General features: G+C 43.1%; 1 protein-coding gene and 1 long non-coding RNA gene across 4 annotated transcripts; one reads left to right on the forward strand and one right to left on the reverse strand.

Moving 5' to 3' along the window:
* Positions 1-1,861: 1,861 nt before the first annotated feature.
* scn4aa (sodium channel, voltage-gated, type IV, alpha, a) lies at positions 1,862-23,140 on the reverse strand. 3 transcript variants are annotated; one of them, XM_035613436.2, is made up of 27 exons: positions 22,899-23,140; positions 16,477-16,780; positions 16,243-16,361; positions 16,022-16,111; positions 15,817-15,945; positions 15,580-15,671; positions 14,986-15,279; positions 14,836-14,899; positions 14,578-14,719; positions 14,262-14,459; positions 13,764-13,934; positions 13,551-13,680; positions 12,728-12,966; positions 12,440-12,613; positions 11,981-12,337; positions 10,080-10,493; positions 9,570-9,620; positions 9,246-9,378; positions 8,994-9,148; positions 8,702-8,875; positions 8,476-8,598; positions 7,762-8,043; positions 7,624-7,677; positions 6,392-6,529; positions 6,183-6,287; positions 5,727-5,997; positions 1,862-5,625 (listed from the first exon to the last, which is right to left on the reverse strand). In XM_035613436.2, the coding sequence occupies exons 2-27, from the start codon at positions 16,729-16,731 to the stop codon at positions 4,331-4,333; spliced, it is 5,649 nt and encodes a 1,882-aa protein (XP_035469329.2). In that variant the 5' UTR covers positions 16,732-16,780; positions 22,899-23,140; the 3' UTR covers positions 1,862-4,330. The 3 variants fall into 3 exon arrangements, with proteins under 3 accessions (XP_035469329.2, XP_047183723.1, XP_047183724.1); XM_047327767.1 differs by having other exon boundaries at positions 22,775-23,140; XM_047327768.1 differs by lacking the exons at positions 14,836-14,899; positions 14,986-15,279; positions 15,580-15,671; ... (3 more) ...; positions 16,477-16,780; positions 22,899-23,140 and having other exon boundaries at positions 1,866-5,625; positions 14,262-14,482; positions 14,578-14,700.
* LOC118287856 lies at positions 5,992-10,943 on the forward strand. The gene is made up of 5 exons (XR_004785736.2): positions 5,992-6,140; positions 9,235-9,404; positions 10,113-10,210; positions 10,280-10,516; positions 10,671-10,943. It is a non-coding gene; the product is annotated as an uncharacterized LOC118287856 (long non-coding RNA).
* Positions 23,141-25,321: the final 2,181 nt, after the last annotated feature.

Consider the following 25,321-nt stretch of genomic DNA (forward strand, 5'->3'; position numbering starts at 1 on the left):
TCTACCTACACCTTGAGTTTGACTTGGCTTTGGATGGATTACATTGGGCACAGGCACTCATGCCCTGACTCATCATACAGAACCATTAATCGTTATATCTGCAAAACTAATGACTCGCCATGAACCTCAACTGCACATTACAAACATTATACCTGCAAATCTTCACCGGCCCCGAGAATCTGCCTGCACGGCTGCAGACTCTTGCTCTTTTTTGTGCAACGTTCACGTGCAGTCGAGGGTGAAGTTTTCAGGTCAGCCAAGCCGAAAGCATTTCCCTAATCGTCAAAGCAAATATACATCTCACATCACATCAGCCGCTCAGTTTGCAGCTACTGTACGGAGTTCCGTCCATTGTGTGTGAGTGTGTGTGAGTGAGAGATAAAACTGTGAGTCGGTGTGATGTTGACGGGAAACACCCAACAATAATTACAAGCTTTGGGGCGTGACACTTTTTTGCTTTACAATCTTTGTTTATCCAAAATGTACGCGCAGGCGTTGGCGTTTTATCTGTCCGCCAGATGAGCCATAAGTCATAACTAGCATTTGATCTGGTTTTTCCCCAGAGTTTTTCAGACCCTTTTCTATGATAATTTTCTTCATCTGATTGTGGGTTTACTGTATATACTGTAAAGCTTTGAAATACTATTACAATTAAGTGTTCCTCTTTCATTGACATACTTAAGGTTAAACTGAAGACGCCGTGTTTACTTGGGTTTGTTTTTATTCACTTTTTTAGCATTTCATTTTACTTCATATTATTTTATTTTGTGTAGACGACTTCTCTTTAATATTGTACAGCACTTTGATCAACTCTGGTTCTTGCAAAAGTGCTTTCTGACATAAATATAAAGGAATTTTTCTCGTAAGCAATGGTGGCAATGGCTGCCCAAAAATTATTTAAATAAAAACGTGGTAGTCACAAGTTGGAATTATTATTTGTGTAGCTGCAATTATTAGTCTGTGGAAACTTAAAAAATATTATTGTTTACCATTCTAGTCGATTTAAAAAAACTAAAACAAATATTCTATAGTCAAAGCCTCTCAGATATGAAGATTGGCAGCTTTTCCTCATGGTCTTACATAAGGTAAATATTTGGGGAACTTGACAGTTGGATGGATATAATGAGACATGTGAAGGAGTCATCTTAGTTTATGATGTTCTATGGATCAATTAATTAAAAAAATTATCAGCAGATCAGTCAATAATGTAAATAATCATTAGTTGAAGCCCTGCTTATTTCTACTCGCTCAACATCAGTGCAGGGAATCGACCTGCCTCAGCCAAAACGGAAAGAACCACACACACACACACACACACACACACACACACTCACACACACACACTGCAGAGCAGCTCTACAGCTGAGCCCACAACCCCTTTCAGAAACCAAGGGCAACACTTAAAGCGTGCAACCACAAAAATATGGACATTAATCAGACATCCCCCCTCCGGATTTCTTGTAAGGGGGCAGTGCCTATTCTATTAGTTGACAGCTGTGCTCTGCAGTATGAAGTGTAGAAACCAGAGGTGCAGTTCATTGGACGGCATCACCGAAGATGGAAGGAGTCCACTTTGCACGCTCTGTTTTTGGTCTCCACCCACTCCCCAGGGAAATATCTTGCTCTTAAGCTTATCACTGCTCCACCAACTTCTGATTCTTTTGTCTCTTTTTGGCCAAAAATGACGACATAAAAGAGTTAACCATGAGCTGAAAGTCACTGTATAAAGTTATGCGAAGCCTAGCAGAGACCCTTTGCACACGTCACATTCTTTTTACTCTGTCATTTGACTCGGTTTTAAAGACTTTACATAGGGATGAATGGCCTTCGGTCTGAGGAACCACATTTAGGAGTTGAGAAAGTCAGAAAGCATTTAGATGCAGACAGGCACCTTATTGGATCTGGTGATGTTGAGTATATTCAGAATATTTCAAAACCTTTTACGCACAAATATACACTGCTGATATACACAATTTCACAACTCGTCTCCCAGGTGCAGTCTGTTTCTCACCACCAGAGGGCCTCAGTGAACCCGTGTAGCTCCACAGGCAACGACATAAACCCACAGCCTGCTTTTCCCTACAAGAAGTCTTTTTATTCTAACAATATCTTTTACAATTCTTTACAATAACAAAGTGATATAAATATACAATACAGAAGAAAGAGAAAAAAAAAGTATATATACAGGCAACACTGACTGTGGGTGTGTGGGGTGATGATTTCCCTGTAAACAAAAGGAGGACACCGTCTTGTGAGTATGATTGTACCATCAGGGGAGACGACGGCGAAGCGGCGCAGTGGTGTGTCGATGCAAAATAAGATTGATGCAGGTCACATTACAGTCTCCCAGACAGGAAGATAACCGCCACGCTGCGGCAGCAGGATAAGACAAAGAGAAACCTCACAGAGGAAGTATTCATGATTTTTCTTTTTTTCCCCCTCCAGGGTTTGATGTTAAAACAGCGATGAACACACAAACAAGAGAAGAGGCGACCTTCTGTTGTCTACTGTAAAAAACAACAACAACAACAACAAACTAGAAATCTGTAAAAGTGCTCATTATATTTATAGTAAGACAGTAGACAGTAGTAGAGTAAGACATTTGAAATTCAGTTAAGACTTGCAAAACAGCAGATGAATCGAACCTTTCTGTGTGAGGACAGACTCGGGATGAATAGATCCACAGTGTTAAAATATGGAGATAAGTAGATATTGAAAAGGTTGTGGCTTTTTTCAAATTTAACTTCACGCTGAGCTAGTGTGGGGCTAGAAATTCCCCTTTAGATCAGTTGAAAAGTCAGATTGTGCACATGATCTAACCTGAGGCAGAACTCCATTTAAAATGTACAGGTAAGCACCGAAGGACTCGTACGTTAGTGCAAGAGTTATTGTTGTTTAATAGACTGTTATTCAGCCATGTTCATGTAAACATTACGTCTTAAGTTCACAGTCACAGACGGCCTCTAAACCTGAATGCTGAGATGTAAAACCCATGGCTTTGGGTTCCCTTTTTCATATCGAGGGGGGAAAAATCATAGAAAACAGATGAAACATTTTGTAAGACATGCGAATATCAGTGATGAAATCATCTTAGGAAAACAGGACGGCCTCACATAGTCAACTGCCCTAACTTGACCTGGAAGGGGTAAAAATAGTGCAATATAAAACGGGGCCGTCTGAAAAGTGAGCCAGTCGTGATGATCAGAAAATCAGGGTTTCACTGGTGGACTGGGACGAATCGGATCCACTTTTATTCCCTTAGATAATAATTCACAACTAATTTCAACCACAGAGAATAATTTGGTGTCTAATCGAAAAAAATTAGCATTTAGTGCTGTTCCACATAAAAGTGACTTAAAGTAATTATTTATTCATGAAATAAGTGAGTCAATTACTATAATAATGGTTCAGTGTCAATGTGACTCTCATGATTAAGTAATGTTGTGCATACAAATTCATTTAAAAAAAATATTGCTCTGTAGAAAAGGATAATAGTGCTGCATTCACGTCACGCCAGAGAAAGCAAAATCATTGGTGATGACGATTGATTTCTTTTCCCCTTTAAACTGGTCGTTTGCGCGTGTGTACAAACTGTGTATGTGACACGAACACAGCAGGAAATCCTACATGATGTCCACGTGATGATGAAGTTGCTCTTTGGTCAGAAACTGGGGCGCATGGTTTGGTTTTTCTGAACTTATCGCCGACCTAAATAAAGGCCTCAAGCATATTGCGTGTTAAAAATGTGTGAAATGTGTGTAGGATTGTTTTAAGGCCGGCAAAAAAACCTTGCTCAAAGTTGCAGTTTCAAGATTCTTCTTGCCCTAGAAATTTGTCAAATTCTGGTCCACTGCGATTGGCTGGACAGTGAGTCCAAAAAAATGAAGCCGGTGTTCATTTAAATCCTGATCAATTAATTTTTAATTGTGCCCTTGATTTGAGGGTGTCAATTGAAGTCAAATTTACCTCAGTCAAAGTCCAGTTACACAAAGAAAAAGCATCACAGGCACAACGTGATGTGGATTCAAAGTTATTTATCTCCCTTTCTCATTTATCACTCACAGAGTTTATCTTTGCTCATGTCTATATGGTTGTTATTATGTGAGAAAACCATGCACACCAGTTTCACATTTAAGCCAAAAAGACAATTTAAATGTCGCATTAAAATAAACAGGAATTGTCTGTTAAGTTTAAAACATTCATTAGCACTGCGTGACCTTTTCATCTTGTGTGGAAAAATTCTGCGTCGTCGGTGAGACTTAACTAACACTACTCCCTTAGCTGGTAAAGAAACAAAAAACAAAAAAAACAAAAAAAACAGTGCTGTTTGTTATACAATTGACTCTCTCAGATTCGCCTGCAGGGACAGGAGGTGTTGTTGGGGGGCAGAATGTAATAAAACCTCATTAGTAATTTCTACAGGTACAACCAGGGTGTTTGTGTCCGGTGGTTCTGGACCACACTGGGCTCCCGGTGACATTGTCTCACGACTGGGAGGCCCCTGCCTTGCTAGAGCTTCTAAAGCAGCCTGCTCCATCTTCTGCGCCAGGTCCACATTGCTGCCATAGAGCACTCCCAACCTTCTGGCGAGCAGCCCTTCTTTTTCTGGTGGATCTTCACCTTCGTCCTTCCCACCCATTCTCTTAGAGCGGTGCATGAAGGCGGCGTGGCGCGTGCAGCGTTTCAGCAGGTGGTTGCGGTAGGCCCTCTGGATGACCGCAGCGGCACTCTCCTCTTCTTTGTGGCGTACCGTCGTGGTGATCGGTGCAAAGGAGTCTGAGGTGGGGTTGCTCAGGATGAACTTGGCCTCTATGCTCAGCCGCATCGCCGCCATCTCCACAGTGTCGCCCAGGACCAACTGTGTGACGGCCAACAGGACGTCCAGGCAGTGGATCCTGTCCCCGATGACCAGGGGCAGGTCCATTTCAATCAGGCGAAGCCGGTTGGGCTTGGCCACCCGCAGCGGCATCTGCAACGTATCGCAGAAATCCGAGAGCTTGCTATACTCAATGAACTGAGTTCCATGTAAGTCGAACTTCTCCCAAGTCTCGTTGAACATCTCAAAGTCCTCCTCGCAGAGTGCATCGCCGCTCTCCTCCTGCGCCACGTTGAAGTTCTCTAAGATGATGGCGATGTACATGTTGACCACCACTAAGAATGAGATGATGATGTAGCTGCAGAAGAACATCATGCCCATGCCCGGGTTGCCACAGTTGCCCTTCACCTCCGTGCCGGGGTTCTCAAAGTCTGGATCGCAGTCCGGAGCGTTACTGTTCAGCATCGGGAGCAAAAGGCTGTCCCAGCCTGCCGACGTGGTGATCTCAAACAAGCAGACAATGCTGCCGCCAAACGTCTCAAAGTTAAACATGTCATCGATCCCAGCCCCCTTTTTGACGTAGGCAAAGTTTGACATGGCGAATATGGAAAAGATGAACATGATGAGGAAGAGCAGGAGGCCGATATTGAACAGGGCAGGAAGTGACATCATCAGAGCAAAGAGAAGCGTCCGGATGCCCTTCGCGCCTTTGATAAGACGCAGAATCCGGCCTATCCTGGCCAGTCTGATCACTCTGAACAGAGTTGGCGACACAAAGTACTTCTCGATAATGTCTGAGAGCATTGTACCTGAAATAAAACCAGACAATGCCATCAGAAACGACATACGCACATCTATTGTCTCAAGCAATCGAGTTAAAAACTGTGCTCCTAGCGTATTAGGTACCCACCAGCTATTGACAAGATGACCACAACAAAATCAAAAATGTTCCATCCGTTGGTGAAGAAGTATTGTCGCAGGGCAAAGAGCTTCAGCACACACTCTCCTGTGAAGATGACTATGAACGACACGTTCACTTTGAAGAGGAAGTCCTCCTTCTCCGCGCTCTGGTTGTCCGTCTCCACCATCATGGTCACCATGTTGAGGCAGATGAGCACCATGATGAAGATGTCAAAGAACTGCTGACTGATGAAGTCAAACACCAGGCCCTGGATTAGGTTCTGCGGGTCAAAGGGAGAGCAGGGTGAGGGCATGGGGGAATACAAATCCATTGGCGTCCCTCGGCCTGTTCACACCAGCGGTGAGCAGAAGAGGTCGGCGTAGGGGGGTCACGGATGACATCACCCTGCCATGCCCAAATTAGGTAACACAAATCAATAATCAGTAAATGACATGATCATCGTACCGTTGGACGTGGAATTGGCTTCTGTGGCTTCTTGGAACCAAGTTTCTTCATGGCATCGTAGTATTTTTTCTGTTCCTCAGTCATAAATATGTCTTTATCTCCAAAGTGCAGAAACAACACAAGAGTATTAATTAATCATAAAGTGTGGCTTAAAAAACATCCCTTCAGTATTAGTGCAGACTACTTTTTATTAAACATGTGGTACTTATCTTTTTCTTTTGTTGGTTGAAATTGTCAATAATGACGCCGATGAAGAGGTTGAGTGTGAAGAAAGAGCCAAAGATGATGAAGATGACAAAGTATATGTACATGTACAGGTTGATCTCATAAGACGGTTGCTCCTCGACCTACAAGGAACAAAACATTTCAATCAACAGAAACATTTTCAGAGAAATCAAAAAAAAATTTAAAAGTGTATCGAGTAAGAAAGACGACAGTGAGACAGCGAGGGAGGGATTAAAGGTTATACTGGAATTTGATACGAGTCAGGAAGGTCACTTGTTGATCGAGAGACTCGCTTTACCATCACCATCTGTCACAAACAGTATATATTACATATATATCCAATTAACTTAAAGTGCAGGATGGTGTTAGAAAGGAAAGGGAAAATAACATGAACATACAGCAAAGCAGCTTAATTTCTTTCGTATTTAAAGGAGAAATATTATGCTCATATTGAGATTTATCATTTTAACTTTGGTTATAACTTTAAAAAGGTTTACATGCTCTAATGTTCAGTAAACACATCAGTTTCCTCGTTCTGTCCATTCCTGCAGCTCCTCTTTTCAGCCTCTATCTGAAACACTTGGTTTTAGCCCAGTCTGCTCTGATTGGCTAGCTGGCCCACTTTGTTGTGATTGGTCAACACAAGAGGAAAAGGGAAAAACTGAAAAAGCATAATGTGTCTCCTTTAATATTACTTGTATTAAATATACAGTATATATACACATATATAATCAATACAAAATGTTCTTAGTGAAAATATGGCTTAGAATTTTTTATTTTGGGATATATCGTGTAATTGAGTGAATCGATATTTGCCTCTATTCTATTTATTTTGTTTTATTTAGCTCATAGTTTTACCAAAAACCTTAAATATGATTAGTAGTATTACTGGTTCAAAATACATATTTTTTGCAAATATTACATATACATAAGAATCCATCATGAATGCAAGTATTTACAGTACATTGAATAAATCTTAATTTTAGAATACTGCAAATTCTGAAAAAGAAAAAAATTATATAAATCCATATTTGAAGTTAATGAGGGAGAGTGAAAACATTTTAAACAGTGAAAAAATAAATAAGTTGCCTTGAATTCTTTTCTGAATATGAAGTTATATTGTTACACTGAAAAAACAACGTGAAATAAATAAAATAACCCAAACCAAAAACCCCAAAGCAAGGCTACTGTACAAGTAATGAATGTAAATTATTACCTCTCTTGAGTCGACAGCAGCGTACATGATGTCCATCCAACCTTTGAAAGTTGCCTGCAAATGCAGAGGACACTGTGTCAACATGTGTTTCACGTTTACAGCAACGTCAAGTGTTATTCCCCAACAGTGCCACCTCACAATTTGGAGCAGGGACAGGTAGCCTTTTCCGACATTGTCGTAGTTGACTTTGACGTTGACCCAGCGCGCCTCCTGCGTGGCTTCTTCGATGGCCATGCAATCGCTCCTGTTGTTGACCTCCGTGAGGGGGAAAAGCTCCTCCGTGGTGGTGTTGATGCAGCGGTAGAACTTGCCAGCGAACAAGTTAACTCCCATGATGCTGAAGATGAGCCAGAAGATCAGACACACCAGAAGCACGTTGAAGATGGAGGGAATCGCCCCAACAAGAGCGTTCACCACCACCTGCCCAACAGAGAGGACTATGTTAGGATTAAATAGAAACATATGCAATTATTTCCTAGTGTATTTTGATTGTAAGACTGAGCGGCACACTTAGTGTGTGTCAATGGTATGCTCAGTCATTGCTGATAATTCTTACCTTAGTCAGCTCTGTTAAAGCAGCCATGGTGTAAGCATGTATTCAACACACATAATAAGGAAAAGCTGGTCATATCTGTCCAAAAATGCATTAAACTTTTACAATGTGTCCCTGACCAACTCCTGAGGCTAATTGGATTACAATCAGTCCTAAAACCTCTCAAGTGCATTTGCACCTGGAGCTTAATCCAATGACAGTCCAATCTCCCAAAAAGTTTTTTAATGCCAGATGTAAATGTGGTAGATGTTGGCCATGCAAATTGCTCAAATATCGGGTATCAGTGAGCAAAAACTTACCCTCATCCCTTCAAATCTGGACAATGCTCGAAGTGGCCTTAGTGCCCTGAGGGTTCTGAGGGATTTGATTGGTCCAAGGTCAGAGAAGTCCAGCCAGTTGGCAACTAGACTTATCAGGGAAATCTGTGACGGAATCAAAACATTTCCTATTCAAGTGTTAGCACAGATGATGTCTGTGACGTAAACCATGTTCTTATGCATGTTGAAACAAGACATCGAAACTTACATCAACAATGAAAAAGTCTAACCAGCACCAGGCGTTGGTGAAGTAGGTCTTGAAGCCATATGCCACCCATTTAAGGAGCATCTCGATGATAAAGACGTAGGTGAAAATTTTGTCAGCAAACTCCAGAATAGTTTTGATGGTTCGGCGTCTTTCTATGTATATGTCTTCAAAGGCCTGCCAAAATACGACATTCAATACCTTGTTAGATGTCCCAGCAGTATAACAGTATCTTCAGACGCTATTATAAAACAGTCAACATTTCTAAATTTGTTGCAGTGTTGACAGCGCTCACCAGAGCGCCGCTGCTGAGCAGGATCATAAAGATTATGAAGGTCTCAAACCAGTCATGCTCCACAATAGTGAAGCAAGTCCTGCGCAGGTTCCACCATTTCTTGCCTCTACCTTGGGTGATGTCCACGGTCAGAAATGGCCAGCGCCTCACACACTCTGGGGGGAGATTTGTTTTAAGATTACTCCAAAAATGTGTTAGACTTCAGCAAGTTTACAAGTTCATGGTTATCTCTGGTTTACAGATTGCCCATACCGTCGGTGAAGCAGGCCTCTGGCTCCACTGGGTCTGGCTCTTCCTCTTCCACTTCCTCTGGTTCAGGCTCAGGTGGTTGATAGTCCACTGTGCTGCATACCGAAGAATCCCCATCATTTATTGCACCCATCAGCTGGTCAAGAATCACAAGTGCGTAAGGTGAGTAACAAAGCCACCTTGTCAAATAAACCCCCGCCCCTATTGAATTTGAGTTGAACCCATATAAAGTAATCATCTTCACATATGTCAATGTTTAGTACTAGATAAACACTTTTTATCTACAAATGTGGAGATAATACTGTGTAAGTCTGCAGAGATACTCACTTTGGTGTTTTGTGGCATAATTTTGTGGCATACTTCATCATCTGAGTTTTCCTGAATTGAAACAAAAGAGACTTATGTGTGCAAATATCAGTGAGCTAACATGACGATGAACCATGATGGTTGGCAAAACAATGACGCAACAAAGCCAGTCAGAGATTTTTCCTAATTTTCTATTCTCCTCATTCAGAGATACTGTAGTGACATAACATTAATTGCTAGCTAGTTAGCTATCTCTCTATCTATTGATGCGTTCCATTATACCTCGGAACTCAAAGCTCCGAGTTCAGAAGTGGGGGTGGTGAATTTCCTCCGATCTACGAAATTCCGACACAAAAGGGCGTTCCAGTTGCAACTTTCGACTCGGAGGTCAGCAATTCTGAGATCCGAGATTATAATGGAACGATAACCCAGACTTCCGAGTTCTGAGGTATAATGGAACGTAGCATAAAGCTAGATGGCTAGCTATCTGGATGGATGGATGGATAGATAAATAGATAGAAGCTTTCTCACTGAGTTCTGTTCATCTTCATCATCCTCCTCCAGGTATTCAAAGTCTGACTCTCCCTGGGCGATTGGCACATTGAGACTGAGCTCTCCATCCACAATAAATCCAGAAGGCCGGCCTTCCACCAAACAATTAGGTAGCCCGTCTGGCATTTTTAAATCCTGACTGGTGTCCGAGTGGTTCATTTCGATTGTCTCCATTTTAGGGGCCGCGCCCTCCATGGCAGCGTCCTCTTGCTCCTTGGGGTTTCTGCCTAGAATCTGCAGAACGGTTTGCATGGCAAACGCTTTGAACCAGTTGATGCCCCGTGTGATCCTGCCGATGGCAATCTGGAGGTTGTTCATCTCCCCGTCCTCCTCCGTCGAAAGGTTGTCTCCGCTGAACGAGCTGAGCAGCAGGGCCAGGAAGAGGTTCAGCACCTGGAGAAAGGAAAACGTGAAAGGTAATGAAAAATCAACTTCTGATATTTCAGGCATACGGAGAGCACAGTTTCAACTATGTCTTCTTTTTTTAAAATAAAAATAGACAGTTTAAAACTGTGATAAATGGATGAGAATTAAATTATCATAATCTCTTGTTATTTAATCCCTTTGCAGTCACTTATCACTGGGTCAAAGTGTGCCGACAGCGCTGAACTAAGCAAAGAAGTCTGGACCGGCTCATTGGGCTTGGATGATGCATCGGTAAACATTATGTTGTCTGCCTCCGGTTGCAGACGTAGCTATCTTTAGTTTCTTAAACCTGTTAGCCAGTTTCTCGGTTCCTGTTGCCCAGGTTTAGCGGGAGATCACGGTTACATGGGCTGATCCCCTGCTTCGAATTTAGTTCCTTTAGAGCAGCTCTAATAAACCGGATGATGTGAGAAGTTTGATCTTTGTTTTCGAGAAATATACCTATTGATTTTTCTTGCCAAAAGAGAAGAGCCGATGAAACGGTGAGGTTTCCCCCTGCTTGCTTATGCCAAGTTAAGTGACAACTAGTCTGACAGTGGCATCGAAATAGGAATATTTTGCTTTGACAAATAATTCCTTGAGTTCTCATTCTCATAATGATCAACTGAACTCAGAGATTTTGTGAATTCAGAAGCATTTTTGATGAATGAGCTCAAGAGAAAAAGAAAGTCGGCCCAACACGACCAGCACGACTCTAAACTCTGCTCCATATGCTGTGGTGCTAAGGGCCGACACGATTACCTCTTCATCAATTACGGTCTAACGGCTCAATCTGCTATCAAATGACTTTTCCTTACACCCAGTCCCGCTGCCACCTGAGCTCTGCTCGCTCAGCTGTCTGTGTTTGTTCCCTCAGTGGCAGCATGCTTACTTGAGCCGGATCTTAGCACATACTCAAGGTCAAAACCACTGTTTGGTGGCTCGAGTCATTTGGTTTAAAATAGACCCGCCCCCCCCCCTCCTTCCCATTTAGTGTGTAAGTGTACTGTCTTCCTTTATGTCAGAGAGACACGGGGGATTGTTTGGGTGGTTGGAGTGTGAGACACAGAAAAGCCATGATAATATTGGCACAGGGCGGTCAGCGCAATACTTTTGTCAACACTTGACAATGAGCCATTTCCGTTTCATTTCTATGAATAACCTTACAGGAAATAGCTTTGGCCGTAGTTGTTAAATGTGATGCTGAAATCATGTCTGAGGGGCGATCATCCTTGCGCAGTGAGGCCAAGAGAAAATGTCAGGGACTGTGGAAAGTATTTTCACGCACCAGATACCAGAGCATCACTTACTCTGCTTCCTCACACTGTGTGCACAGGTTAGTACTGCCGAATAATTCAACAGTCGCCTCTGTCCACAGTTATATCTGTGAACATCTTCATTTACAGTTTCTTTACAGCATTAAAGTAATGATTTTACAAAAGAAGACGTGGGAAATCAACAACAGTTGCACTTACCACTAGATTTCCAATGACCATGACCATCATGAAGACAACTAAACACATCCCAACTCCGGCCACCTCCATGCAGTCCCACATGGTCTCGATCCACTCCCCGCACAGGATGCGGAACACGATGAGGAACGAGTGGAAGAAGTCGTGCATGTGCCAGCGTGGCAGCTCACAGTCTAAGGAGATCTTGCACACGCAGTCCTTGTAGTTCTTGCCAAAGAGCTGCATGCCCACCACGGCGAAGATGAAGACAATGATGGCCAGCACCAAAGTCAGGTTTCCCAATGCTCCCACTGAGTTGCCAATGATCTTGATCAGCATGTTGAGCGTGGGCCAGGATTTGGCTAGTTTGAAGACACGAAGCTATCTCCAACACAGGACGTACACAAACAGACAGTGAATAACGTGAAAGTAATGCCACTGTGGTAGATGGACACACATACATTCAGTGAGTTTCTTTCTCACCAGACGGAAAGACCTGAGGACGGAGAGCCCCTGGACATTCGCCAGCCCCAACTCCACGAGACTGAGCGAGACAATGATGCTGTCGAAAATGTTCCAGCCAACTTGAAAGTAATAGTAGGGATCCATGGCGATGAGCTTGAAGAACATTTCCGCAGTGAAGATCCCAGTGAAAACCTAAAGAGGTAAAGTCTTTCTTTTACAAGAACTTACCAAAAAAAAAAACTACAAGTCTGAGATGTTGGAACATTTCTGCAAAGACATTTAAATCTTAATGTGGCACATATTCACCAGATTCCCCACTGAGAGCATGTGGTCGAATTCCGGGGTCATGGGGTAGTGCTCCATGGCCATGAAGAGGGTGTTGAGCACAATGCAGATGGTGATGCCCAAGTCGACAAAAGGGTCCATCACCACAAAGAGCACCCACTTTTTAAAGACCACCCAGCGCGTGCAGCAGTTCCACTTCAGGAACTTGTCGGCAAACTTGTACCAGCCAGGTGGGCACGGCCTCTGTGCGTCTTCATACTCTAGAAAAAGTAGAGGAAAAACCAATTAGGCGGTCTTCCGTCTGTTTTATGGGTTATCTTTAAGTGATAATGGGGATGCAGCTTAAAGAATCCAATGCTGAGTGACATTCAAATTCTTGGCGTGCCAGGTCATAGTTGAGCTGAAATAGCCTGAGCTTAACGCCGTGAGGCTGTGACCCTGAATGCTGACAGGGATTTCTCCTGCATACAACGTGATTAGCCCGACAGTGGCAAGCACCGGACAATGCCACTGTATTAGCCTCGGCTATATAGGTATATAATATTAACAACTGCCCGATAATCTAAGCAATTTGAGCTCACATTAAAGCATCGCCTCAATGAACCTGCAGCTAAGCCTTGTGTATTTTCATCATTCCGTGAAGGCTCTTGACACACTAATACTTCCACCATGTGCTTTGCATACAAACAGTTCCCTGAAATAGGCCTTATGGTGTTGTGTCATCTACTTATTTTAAGTTTTAAAAAAAGCTAGAAAACATTCATAAGTGAATTCTATATCTGGATTTGTACAAGACAGCTGGTGTATTTTCAATATGATGTTTCTATCTTCAGTGGTACTGTACCTTCCATAGCAGCTGCAGTGAGCACAGTCACAACACTAGCAGATCTCTGTTTCAGGCCTGGCTCGTCCACCTGAAGCCTGCTGTGCACAGAGCCCAGTGACGTCTCTCTGATTTCATAATCTGCAGCAGACTGCGAAATAAATTGATTGTAGAAATGAATAAAAAGATGTGTCAGTTGCAAGTTCATGAAGAAATCTCAATTATTTGACTAACCTCAACAAAGGTGGGTGCTCTGATCAACAGATGGGGAATGATTCTCCCATTACAATCCTTGACTTCGTGGTCATATGCAAGACTCAATTCGTCGTCCGCCAACTCAGGCGACGTGTGATGACTGAGCGACTTCTTGCTGGTTAGAGTGGCTTGGCTCCCAAGAGGTTGAACCTGTTGGGTTAACGGTTCAGTTTTAAGGCAAAAGGTGTCACACTTTTGTCGGTATTTACCCTTTGCTAAGGAACAAAATGTACGTGCTTTTTGGCTAAGAGGCTAGCACCCGTTGCATTGGCTCTAAAAACCTGCACTTGTGGATGTTGTGAGTAGATATGTCAAAGTAAATGTAGCTATATTATTAAAATTCCTCAGGTTAGGTAATTGGTTGATACCAAATACTGATCAGCTGGAAGTGTGCCTCACTGCATGGAATCAATTAAAGCCCAGATAGTGCTCTAGTCTATTGGATCTGGATTTATCCTTATTGCTTGTAACAGCTACCTGGTCTTGATTCTTGAGTTGCTCCAGTAGTCGCTGGAACTCCTCCTCTTTCTCTATTGCCTCTCGCTGAGTTGCCAGATTCTGCTCATCGTAAGCCATGGCTACCACCGCCAGGATGAGGTTGATGAGGTAGAAGGATCCCAGAAAGATAATCACCACAAAGAACAGCATGTATGTCTTACCAGCCGCCCGCAGGATCTGTGTTTGGAGCAGAAAAGAAACTGCGAGAACTAAGGACAAGTTTCTTTTCGTAACTAAAAGTTCCTAAGTTAGTGGTCGTAAGTCTGATTCATCAACAAATGAAAGAAGTGCCAACCAGCTGGAAAACGTTCTCCCAGTAGTCCTGAGTCATGAGTCTGAAGAGGGCGAGGAAGGCCCAGCCAAAAGAGTCGAAGCTGGTGTAGCCGTAGTTCGGGTTCCTCCCAGCTTTCATGCAGGTGAATCCTTCAGGGCACTTTCTATCAACAGGGAAGAAGAGTCAGTGTGCTACAATTCCCAGACTCCAAATCATACTCAACACCATACTATGGTGAAAGACGACCTGACCAGATTGATCAGCGTGGATAATACTTACCCAGCATCAGAGCTGTTCCCACAAAGAAGAGCATCTAGGCTGCCTTCCAGAAAATACTGATTCTCTGTAACCAAACAAAAAACAACAACATTGTAATCTTCTCCAGTGCGGACACAATCTTAAACCTTAAATAAGAGGCTCTATGCATACCTGGGTTTTCAATATATTCCAAAAAATTGAAGGTACTGTTGGAGTACGTTGTTTGATTGACGCCCATGGTGTCGTTGATAGACGCAGTGTCTCCGAATGTGGACGTGGTGTTAAAAAATTCAAATGACGTTTCATTTGTCTCGATGGGCCACCGCACACATTTGTGACGCAGATTTCCCATGAAGAGCTGAAGGCCGATGAGGGCAAAAACCGCCAGAGCAAACACAGTCAGAATCATGACGTCCACCATTTTCTTCACCGACTGGATCAAAGCGGCCACGATGGTTTTCAAACCTGACAAAATACAACACAATACAATGTGTATGTAAGGGCCATATCACTGAATGTCACACAGGTCTGCAACAATGAATGGTAATCAATACAATGAATCATTAATGTATTGCAAAGTATAGTTACCCTTAATTATATATAATCTCAAAACATAAGGCTTATCAGAAAATTATGATAAAAAGATGAAAATGAAAACATCCAACTTTCAAACATCAAGCGTGTCTCCTTTACTAAATTACACACTCAAAGTTAGTAATCTACTCAGTCACACACACATAAACATATATTAAATATCAAAAATACCAGGAATCACAGTAATTGTTTTCAGGGCTCGAAGTACACGAAATGTCCTGAGGGCTGACACGTTGCCAAGGTCAACAAACTCAGTGACGTATCTGTTGAAATAAATAAAAGAATTAACTAATAAAACCAACAGCCAGATGAGACCCAGCATGTTATTTATGCATTTGAATTGGCTGCACTATGAGAACTGTGCATATAAAATGCACCAAAAAGACGTTAGTGCCCCCAGATACTTACGCCATGCTGATCACCATGAAATCCAGCCAATTCCATGGATCTCGAAGGAATGTAAAAGATCCAACACAGAAACCTCGAGACAACACTTTGACTGTTGCCTCAATGGTATAAATACCAGTAAAAACATACCTAGAAGGAAACAATGCAGCATGAGTACGTGAAGGGAGTTTTAAATACATCACAGGAATTACCAGAGTATACTCACTCAACAGTTTTACTCCATGCTGGTGGGTTGCTCATCGTCATGAATACACAATTCGACAGAATCGTAATCATGATGAACATGCTAAATAATTTGATTTCAGGATTAAGGAAACACACTTGGACACAAATATGTGCAGGCAAGCACACGTCCCCCCGCCACTTTACCCGACGTCCAAACCTCCACAAATTCACAGGCTCAGGCAACAGCAGCTCAAAGGATATGAATGTATGAGAATTTTGATGGCTCCTCTCCTAACCAAGCTAAAGGGGCTCAGAATGTAGCAAGCTGGTTCAGCGTTGAACCTGAAGATTGTGTTTCCTTTGCTGATCACAATGAATGTCTGAAAAACACAGAGATTATCAGTGTGAATAACGATGACAATCCTGACATACATTACTTGGACAAGGAGTCAAGCTCATGAAATACTAAGTGAGTCCAGATGATGTTAGTCTGACTTTCTGTGCTTTGTAGAAGGGGTCCAGGTCCTCCAGAGGTGTGTTGAGCCGTGCTGATGGAGGGTCTCCAAAGATCATGGGCAGGCTCTTGCCCGCCTCCAGGTCAGCGTTCGGGGTTTCTGGCTCTTCCCCCTCGTGGCCCTCTACTTCTGCGGCCTTTTTTCTTTCCTCCTGGTGCCTCTCGATCTCCGCCAGTGATTCCTGGCTGAAGGGCCGGAACGCTTCGGTGCCTCGGGGAGGGAGCACGGTCGCCATCTTCGCATCGCGAAGGGATACCACCTCACCAGGGTCTCCCTAGAAGAAGCTGGGGGCAGGATGGTCGGTGAATACAGGATACACAACGCGTTACCAACCCCAGCTGTGGCGTGCAGACATGACCATGGAGCCATGACCTCTGAGACTCAACTTAACATTTAGATTTGATTTGAAAACACATTAAAAGGTTTATGCCTTTATGAAACAACGTTTGTCTGGAAATTAATGTGTTGGAGCAACAAAATGTATTAATTATCCAACCAAAGATAATTTATTGGAAACTATTCAGGTAATCAATGAATTTACATTTTTCTCCTTACAAAAATGGCATTTAATTGCTTTAGCTGAGAGAAATTGAAGTCACAACTTGAGGATTAGGAAACTATAAAAGGCATTTCTTCAAGGCAAGTAATCAAGAAAACAATCATCTGATTAATTGGTTGAAAGAAAATATTTCTGTAATATGTAATATTTTTGAACATTTATCAGTTTACTTCTGCATCATATATTTCTTTATTGTATATTGTATTTTAATATTCAACAACCAAAGTAAAAAAAAAAAGTTTACTGTTAACAGTGAGATAAAAATGTGATTATTTGAGATATTTTGATAACAATTTTTAAAAGCACAATTTTATTTTCTGATGATCCCTTTATTGAGTATATTCCTGCAGAAAAGTTCAACACAAATTCTAATATTTTGTAATCTTTGCTTTTGTGAAACATTAGTTCGTTTGACCTCCTTTGACCTCAGGTAAGAATTTACGTAGCACAATATTGAAACTACTGTTTATGTCTCCATACGTGTCCAAACTATTGGTCGTCGCCGTGATCTCCGTCCAAACCCTTCAGCCTCACTTGTTCCCGCTCTCCGCCCCGGGGCCCCACATCTCTGAGCTGGCACCGCTCCCTCCACGTAAAAGTGCCAGGGAAGGTAACAAAAAGACCAGACGCACTCAGGACGAGAGCTTGGACTTTCCCACCGTTCTAAAGAGACCATGACATTACTCGTCTACATCAGATTACTTATTAGCTTAGCAGACGCTCCACGTCGCGTCCAAGTGGCGTTTGCTTACATCCTTCGATGTGTTTAGCAACCGGTCAACAACACTCGGCTTTTTACGTCGGGAGCAGCTAAGGTTAGGCCGCTGCTGTCCTGCACAGAACAATGTGGGGATTTGTTTTGCGTGGAATTTATTACTAAGATCGATCCTCCAATATAAAACAAAATATATATCACTGCTTCCCCATATGTATTAGTTCAATACATATCAATTACTATTATGTAATTTTTCAACCACTTCATCAAAAGGAACAGCGTATGTGCAAATACGTTCCCAGGGAACATGTATTTACCAGTTAGCAGCAATATTAATATGCATTTTTGTAAATGTTGCATGATTTCAAGTTTCATGTTTAGTTTTGGGAAATGTTTGAAGGACAAAAACAACGACATAACAGTTTGGTTAGAAAATGGCCGAAACCAAACCAAACATGAAAGATGAATTCAAGGAAAGCGGAATAATTGACGTGTAACAACAAAAACCCAGATAAATCAAGTGACTAAGTTTTACAAAACCAAATCATCACCCGCAATGATGCCTGTTTAACTAAACATGAAGGTCCACATTTTCTGAGACCGACTTCCACCATTAATCACCAAAACACACACAAAAAAAGAATCTGGTGACAGCCTGCGGGATTGGGAAGAAGAAGAGCAGCTGAGTTCAGACGCAGAGTCAGACTGAGGTTTCAGCTCGGCGGGACAGTGACAGAGATCACACGTATCACCGCAGGGCAACACCCTCCCTCAAACTCCCTCGCTTGCACAGAAAATTGTGCATTCACACAACATATGAGGGCCGACGCACGCGCTCGCACAGATACGGTGGCTGTCCAGCTGCTACGGGCGATCAGGACGGAGCGTCGTGTTACAGAAGCCCGATGACTCCGCTCATTCCTTCCTCTGGCTGAGCCTTTGCTCTGCGCCTCACATCCCACCGATAAACAGGACAGCATGCCAACTTGTCTTACCGAGCTGACTCCTTCCCTCTACTACCTTCTATTTTACATGGGGGCCCCGAACACACTAAGCTTCCGCCTCGGCACCCTCACCAGCACTTTACAACCCCCAACCCCCCGTCGCGTACACACACACACACACACACACCATCCTGCTATTTGATACTGGAGCCTTGAAATCCCTCTTTCATGCAACACAGTCTTTTATCATTCCACCTCAGCCCCTATCACTCATCGGTGCTGCCGCCCAATCACTCAAACACACACCAGACACCGTCGCTCTGCTCTCTTGAAATAAGATGCAGGTCAGCATTTCCTTCATCCGTTTCCTTACCAATATCAACTGAATTCCTAAGTGACAAGAAAACCTGTGCGGTGCCACACCCAACAGCTCCCTTCATAAACCCTAGCCCCCCAACCCCCCCATCATCCCATTTCAAAACCCCCATTTCTGGATCCGCGGGCCCCCGATGCCCTCGACCGTGAGCCAACCTTAAAATACACCTCCATCCTGAGAAAGGATGTGTTTCTCTGTGGCGTATGATGAACGTCTCCTGATTGCATTACATCACGGCGTGAGCCGTTACTGCTGAAGCCGTCAAAAACCCTCCGTCCCCTCAGCGGAAAGCCTGTCAAAAGAATAAAATAAGTTGTTGCCTTGTCTCCAGCCCCAGTTACGATTTGGCAACATGTTACGTTTTGTGGACACATTTATCAGCGTCTCCGCGCGAAAGAGCCGAGAGTACAGGCAAGACCGGGGATATTTAGTGTCAGTCAAAATAGATTTTGTGTGTCTCGCTCAAACCTATCATCGAAAATCCTGTAACGTCCGAGAGGGAAATGGTTTTAAGCACGTGTTACGTGCAAGTGTTTGAATCAATGGTGGTCAGATCCTTTGGGTATAAGAACGGAGAGAAAAATTTAAAAAAAATACTCAGGAATACAATAAAACTATAGAAAATAATATACTTTCACTGTTATAAGTACTGTAAATTATTATGTATGACATCATGAGATTGTTTAAAACTGTTGTAGCTTCTCGAAATGTACTTAAATGATCCACTTTAGTGTTTGGTAGTTTTGTCCAGTGGTTCCCAAGCGACGGGTCGGGCCCCTCCAACGCTGCACCAGATAAATATGAGGGGTTTAATTAGTGATTAATGCCACTGGAAAACTGTGTGTGTGTGTGTGTGTGTGTGTGTGTCTTGTCTCTGTATTACTCATGTTGTGGAGACCTTAGTCCGTAATGGGCCTTATGGGGAGCTGTGACAAACCTCCTGGTCACATACACTCGCGCTCGTTCGATCGCACCGTGGACAGGTGGCCAACTGAGGAAGAGCGAGGGAATGTTGGATTTCAGAGGCCTTTCCCCGACAGTAATATATATATCACCTTGCATGTCAGTGTGAAGGCCATGTGACCTTTGACATTCTGCCTGAGGATATAGAGGGGGTAATGTAGACACCTCTCCGTCACACTAGCCGACCGCGGAATGCGAATGCCAATATTCTCCTCCGGAAACCAACCCAACCGGCTTTTTGTTTTTTGTCACCGGGGCAGCACGAGTTCACGCGGCGAGAGAGGCTGTGCTGTCTTCTCGTGCGCAGCGAAGAAGTTGAGCTCACTAGATCGCTCGCGGTCCAAACCATTCAAATTGTCTAATGTCTTGAAATGAAAACATGTTAAATTGGAGTCATGCTTATTTTAAAATTTTTTTTTTTTTTAATAATTAGTTTTAACTCTTGTGGCCTGAAGATGCCGGGGGGTTCAAAGACATGTCCATGTGGCATCATGGCGAATGTGTCTGTCCCCTCCCGACGCAGCCATTACCTCCCCTGGAATGTGGTTAAGTTGTAAACAGCAGATCTACAGAACAAACAAGGGGCTTTTATCTACACGTCCTTTGACATTTACCATGCTCCTGTCCAGCCCCCCCCCCCCCCCCCCCCCCCCCACCCTCGTTTTCTCACGGGGTCAAATCGCAACACGGCGGTTCGCTCTCTCGCCCTGCTTGCTTCAACACCCTGTCACCCGCCAGTTAACCTTGTACTTCAAACCCTATAGGGCGCCACACTAAAACAGACCCCCCTCCACCTGTTCCTACTTGCTACCGTGCCGTTGTGTGTTGCCACCAGACGCATTTTACACTTTCAACATCACAGCCTCGAGCTCGGAACACAACTTGATTTTTTATTTTTGATGTCTTTATCAGATGTGTGCACGGGAGACTTTTGTGCAGTCGTCCACGTTATGCTTCTGTCGCCGCAACCAGATTGTCCGATGGCTGACAGAGAGATAAAGGCCCACTGATTTAAAAACAAAATCTGGACTTTCTTATTGAAGGATGCACCAAAACAGAGCGTCTCTGTCCGATCAAGGCCAAGAACAGTAAACGATTCACCACATCCGTCATGGTCCTGGATAATATGAGCAACCAGGAGGCTAATAAAAAGTTCTACTGTCTCTTGAATCTAAAGTATCACTAGAAATGTAACTGTAACAGTTTTGGAATAAACCATATCTGGATAAGGAGTAATGTTGTCCTTTGCTATATTTGCAATGCACCGTTCTAAACAGATCTCTGACCCATTTGGCCTTTGCACTGGCTCCACAGAAATCTGAGTGGATTACATGAGGAAGTGATGTGGAGAATATTTCATGCAGCTTGTGGTGGGCCAGGGGGGAGGCTATTATCATTTTGACAACACCGATCGAGTCCATAAAAATCACCATGAGGCCCATGAAGGAGCTGTTCGCTCGTGTTCAAACCAAACAAAATGTTGGCAACATCCACCCATCTGACATAATATTCCCACGAGAAGACGACAAAACTGTGTGTGAAACACTAATGTAGTGAGTTGGGGGAACTGAACAAATTAAGATACAGTAAACTTTTTGATTTTTTTTCTTTTTCTTTAACCTTATTTCACCTTTTGAATACTGTGGAAAATACAGAGGCCCAGCCAAGCTGTCACATGGGCTCGCTTGGTGAAAGAAACTCAAAACCGACACCTTCTGCGTCCAAGAACATGTGATGCGAGACACACAAACACACTCGGGGTGGAGGAGGAAGAGCACAAATACGTCTTATCCAAAAGGAATATTCAACATTTTCTGCCACCTAACCACACGTGTGGTAGACGTGACAGGCGAGATTAAAAATGCCTCAGACAAAAGATGCAACAGGCAAATAAAACTCACTATATTAACTTTAAAAAAATGATCCCACACCCAAATCTGCACCGACCCCTACTGCTGGAGCACCATGCAGCCCCCACGTCTTCCCCTTTTTGTCCGGAGATCCGTCTCCTCGGTCCCACGACTCTGATAAGGGCAGCGGCAGAGAAATGCTGGGGGCGGTATGAGCATCCACAGCATCACAGTGTCTTGTCCACCTGCCAGAGAGACACGGCCTAAAAATAAAACCTTGTCCCTGAGGGAGGAGGCATAGTGGGGATCGAGACCGTCGACATGCACCAGGCAGGTGAGGACACGGGGCTGCCGTGATGCTTGTGTGCACTTTCCCCCTCTCACACTGAGGCATAATAGTAAAGCAACAAAAAAACCCACGTTAGGCCCTGCATGTGCAATTTCACAACGCAAACACACGTTTTAAAAACACTGCTGAGGCGCCGCCACGAAGCCACCAATTCCAAATTTGACCCCATGCAAGCTCCATTACAGGCCCATGTTTATAATTAGAACAAAGGTGCTCATATTAAAACACGTGTCGTGTCTTTGGCAGTGCAAGTCATTATTTCGAGGGCCCTCGAATAAAGTCCTTTATTGACAGTTTTCTGCCTTTTCAAATGAAAAGTGTTAGAAAAACTTTGAAAGCAGGTTGAGTTTCACCACGAGGGAACTTTAAATCATGACACTATTTAAGACCACAACCTTCTTTTCTTCAAACCAGAGCGATGGCAAATTAGTCAATCCCATCTACAGAATGGGAAGCATGGAATTAAAGATTAGTGACATTGCACCAAACCCATCAAAAACTGGCAAAGTAAAATCCTCCAACCTGCTGCAGCCTGACAGGGAAACTTTTCCGTGTTCCGAGGACCATTCAGCAGTCATGAGTCATCTCTCAGCTCAACTCGTACTCGTGAGGGGGGGACAAGAGAAGGCAGGGGGTGGCAGGTTACCTTTGCACGATCCGGCAAATATGTTCCCACAGAATCCCAAGAAACTTGGAAGAAAAAAGAATCCAGTCCTCCGTCAAGCCTCACACACTGAGGACGTAATTCTCCCCCTCTGGCAGCCCAGGGGCAGGGGTTCGCAGGACAGCTGTTGCTGACGCAGTGTGGTGCCCCGCAGTGAAACTGGAGCGGTCCGCTCCAGGTAGGATCAGATCGGACCTTTGACACCTCGGCGGCGGAAACGCTTCCCGTTCCCACACAGCTGGTCGCTGCTGCTGCTGCTGCTGCTGCAGCCGCCGCCTACTCCGAGCTGCGGATTCCACTCACCTTTAAGTGTTTTATTCACCTGATCTGCCGTCCATAATTTGTTAGTTTGTAAGTTTATTATTTTACTGTAATGAAGATTGTTTACAATAAAACTTCCGTTTGCATTGCATTTTTTTTAATTTAATGTGAATTTAATATGTCTTGCTGATTCGTGTGTTTATTAATTTATGATTTACCAACAAGTCTTGAATCAGTATTACAATATATGTTAAACTTCATCTCCTAGTCTATGTATTCATACTGTATACTTTATATGTTATTATCTACATCACACAGCAATAGTGTCATTGTGTGCAATATCTATTCCATCTTTATTTATCACATATGTTTGACTTTGTTTGTTTGAATATTTTTTTTTCTTCTATTTTTATTGTACATTTTGCAATATTTTCTACCTCTTCCCTTGTTGCCTTGGCTATTGCTGCTGTAACAAGGTAATTTCCCTGGCGTGGGATAAATAAGTTTATCTTCTGATCTTATCTTATATTCTTGTTTTCTTGGTTGCTGTACTTGTACATGTGTGCAGTAGCCAAAAGGTACATGGACCAAACCGTGTAAATGTGCAGCTATGCAGAAGCTGTAATTTTGAATTTGTCAAAAATATTCGTCCTTGCCTTTGATTTAGTTATAACTATGAATTAGGCCTACGGAAAACTTATTTGCGCAAATGATTATGAAAGAAACTTGTTATTAAAATGCCAAAACTAGGAGTTAATCAAATAGATTAACAGACAGATAGATTAAGATTGGCTCAACTGGCGAATACATGAAATGTAAAATTCACAATTATGTTTTTATTTTTGTATAACCACCCAAAACTATGAATCATTGTGTTTTAGTTATTATGAAATGAACCCCTCAAATCTTAATTGAGAGCAGTTTCTCTTCCGTGGAACTCGCCATGTTTCTACACTAGCCCAGAACAGACAAACCAAACACAGAGGGCCTTTTTACATTAGGTGTGCCTGCAGGCTTCGCCTTACTAGATTGGAAAGGGAGGGTTATTCAGCCGGTTGCAATCTGCATTCTCGCTGCTGATGCCGCAAAATCCTGTTGAGAACTGGTATTAACATCCATCCGGAGAGATCCGATCACAAGTGGACAGCTCCATGTTCGACAGTTCACACCTGGCGTCAGAATGCATCCTGAACGCGTCTCCTGTGACGACCTGTGATCATGTCTCACTTCCCCGCAGTCTAAGCTGAGTAGGCAACCCCTCAGCGTGGCCCAGGACGCGTTTGCATTCACAAGAACGGTACCCACATTTGTCCCGGACGACCTCCAAATGTGGCCAGAGTAATCAGATCTCAAATGCGTCCTCAAATGCATCTTGGGTGTGTTCACACCTGTAACTTTTAGAGCTGTGTTCTTGTGATCGGATCACTCAGGAGGGATGTTGATACCGGGTCTGAACAGGATCTTAATCCTACACACTGAACATTTAAGAACTAATATCTAATGTCTTTGTTTTACAAATGAGATGCACAATCCACTTAATGATGCTGGAATTAAAGGTCAAACCCGACATAATTCACAAGGAAAGAATCTGATTTATGTCACAACCTCTCCATTTGCCGTGAGAGGGACAGGACTGCATCATTTTACTTCTTCCTGTCAGTGTGAAGGCTATATTTGGCTGAAAGGTGTGTAGTATGATTATACAAGGAAAATGATGTCTATGATTACAAATGTAAACTGGGTGTCATCTGTTTCTTGGAAACGGAGCCTGCTGCGAGTCTCCCCCACCTTCTTCTCTCACACGGCAAATAAAAGTTTTCCCTCACCAACTAAGAGCTGGATGAAAAATTGGCGTTTTTTCAAGATTTATTAATATTTGTAAGTCATATACAGTACTGCAAATCATTGACTGCGTCAGTCTTAATATGTGATGCTGTTCTGGAGACCTTTTTCAATATTGTTAGTGAACATAATTGGAAAAACTCACTGTTATATTAATCTGACACCAATAAACTTTTTTACTGTGAGTGAATGCCCTCAGTCCTGAACTAGATGTCCAAATGATAAGTTAAGCTTTAATCGATCATCAGGAGGGTGAATTGGGTATTTTGCAGCAGCACAATATGCAGATGAATAATGAGAAA

The sequence above is a fragment of the Scophthalmus maximus genome, chromosome 16, assembly GCF_022379125.1.
Source record: "Scophthalmus maximus strain ysfricsl-2021 chromosome 16, ASM2237912v1, whole genome shotgun sequence".
In the NCBI taxonomy this organism is placed as follows: domain Eukaryota; kingdom Metazoa; phylum Chordata; class Actinopteri; order Pleuronectiformes; family Scophthalmidae; genus Scophthalmus; species Scophthalmus maximus.

What these genes read in the sequence shown, in the direction of transcription:
- scn4aa (XM_035613436.2), bottom strand. Translation starts at nt 16,731, where the DNA reads ATGGCGACCGTGCTCCCTCCCCGAGGCACCGAAGCGTTCCGGCCCTTC. An exon ending in ATGAAGATGAACAGAACTCA is followed by an intron (nt 9,621 to 10,079) that starts GTGAGAAAGCTT and finishes GTTTCAATTCAG; the next exon opens with GAAAACTCAGATGATGAAGT. An exon ending in TGCTCAGCAGCGGCGCTCTG is followed by an intron (nt 8,876 to 8,993) that starts GTGAGCGCTGTC and finishes GTATTTTGGCAG; the next exon opens with GCCTTTGAAGACATATACAT.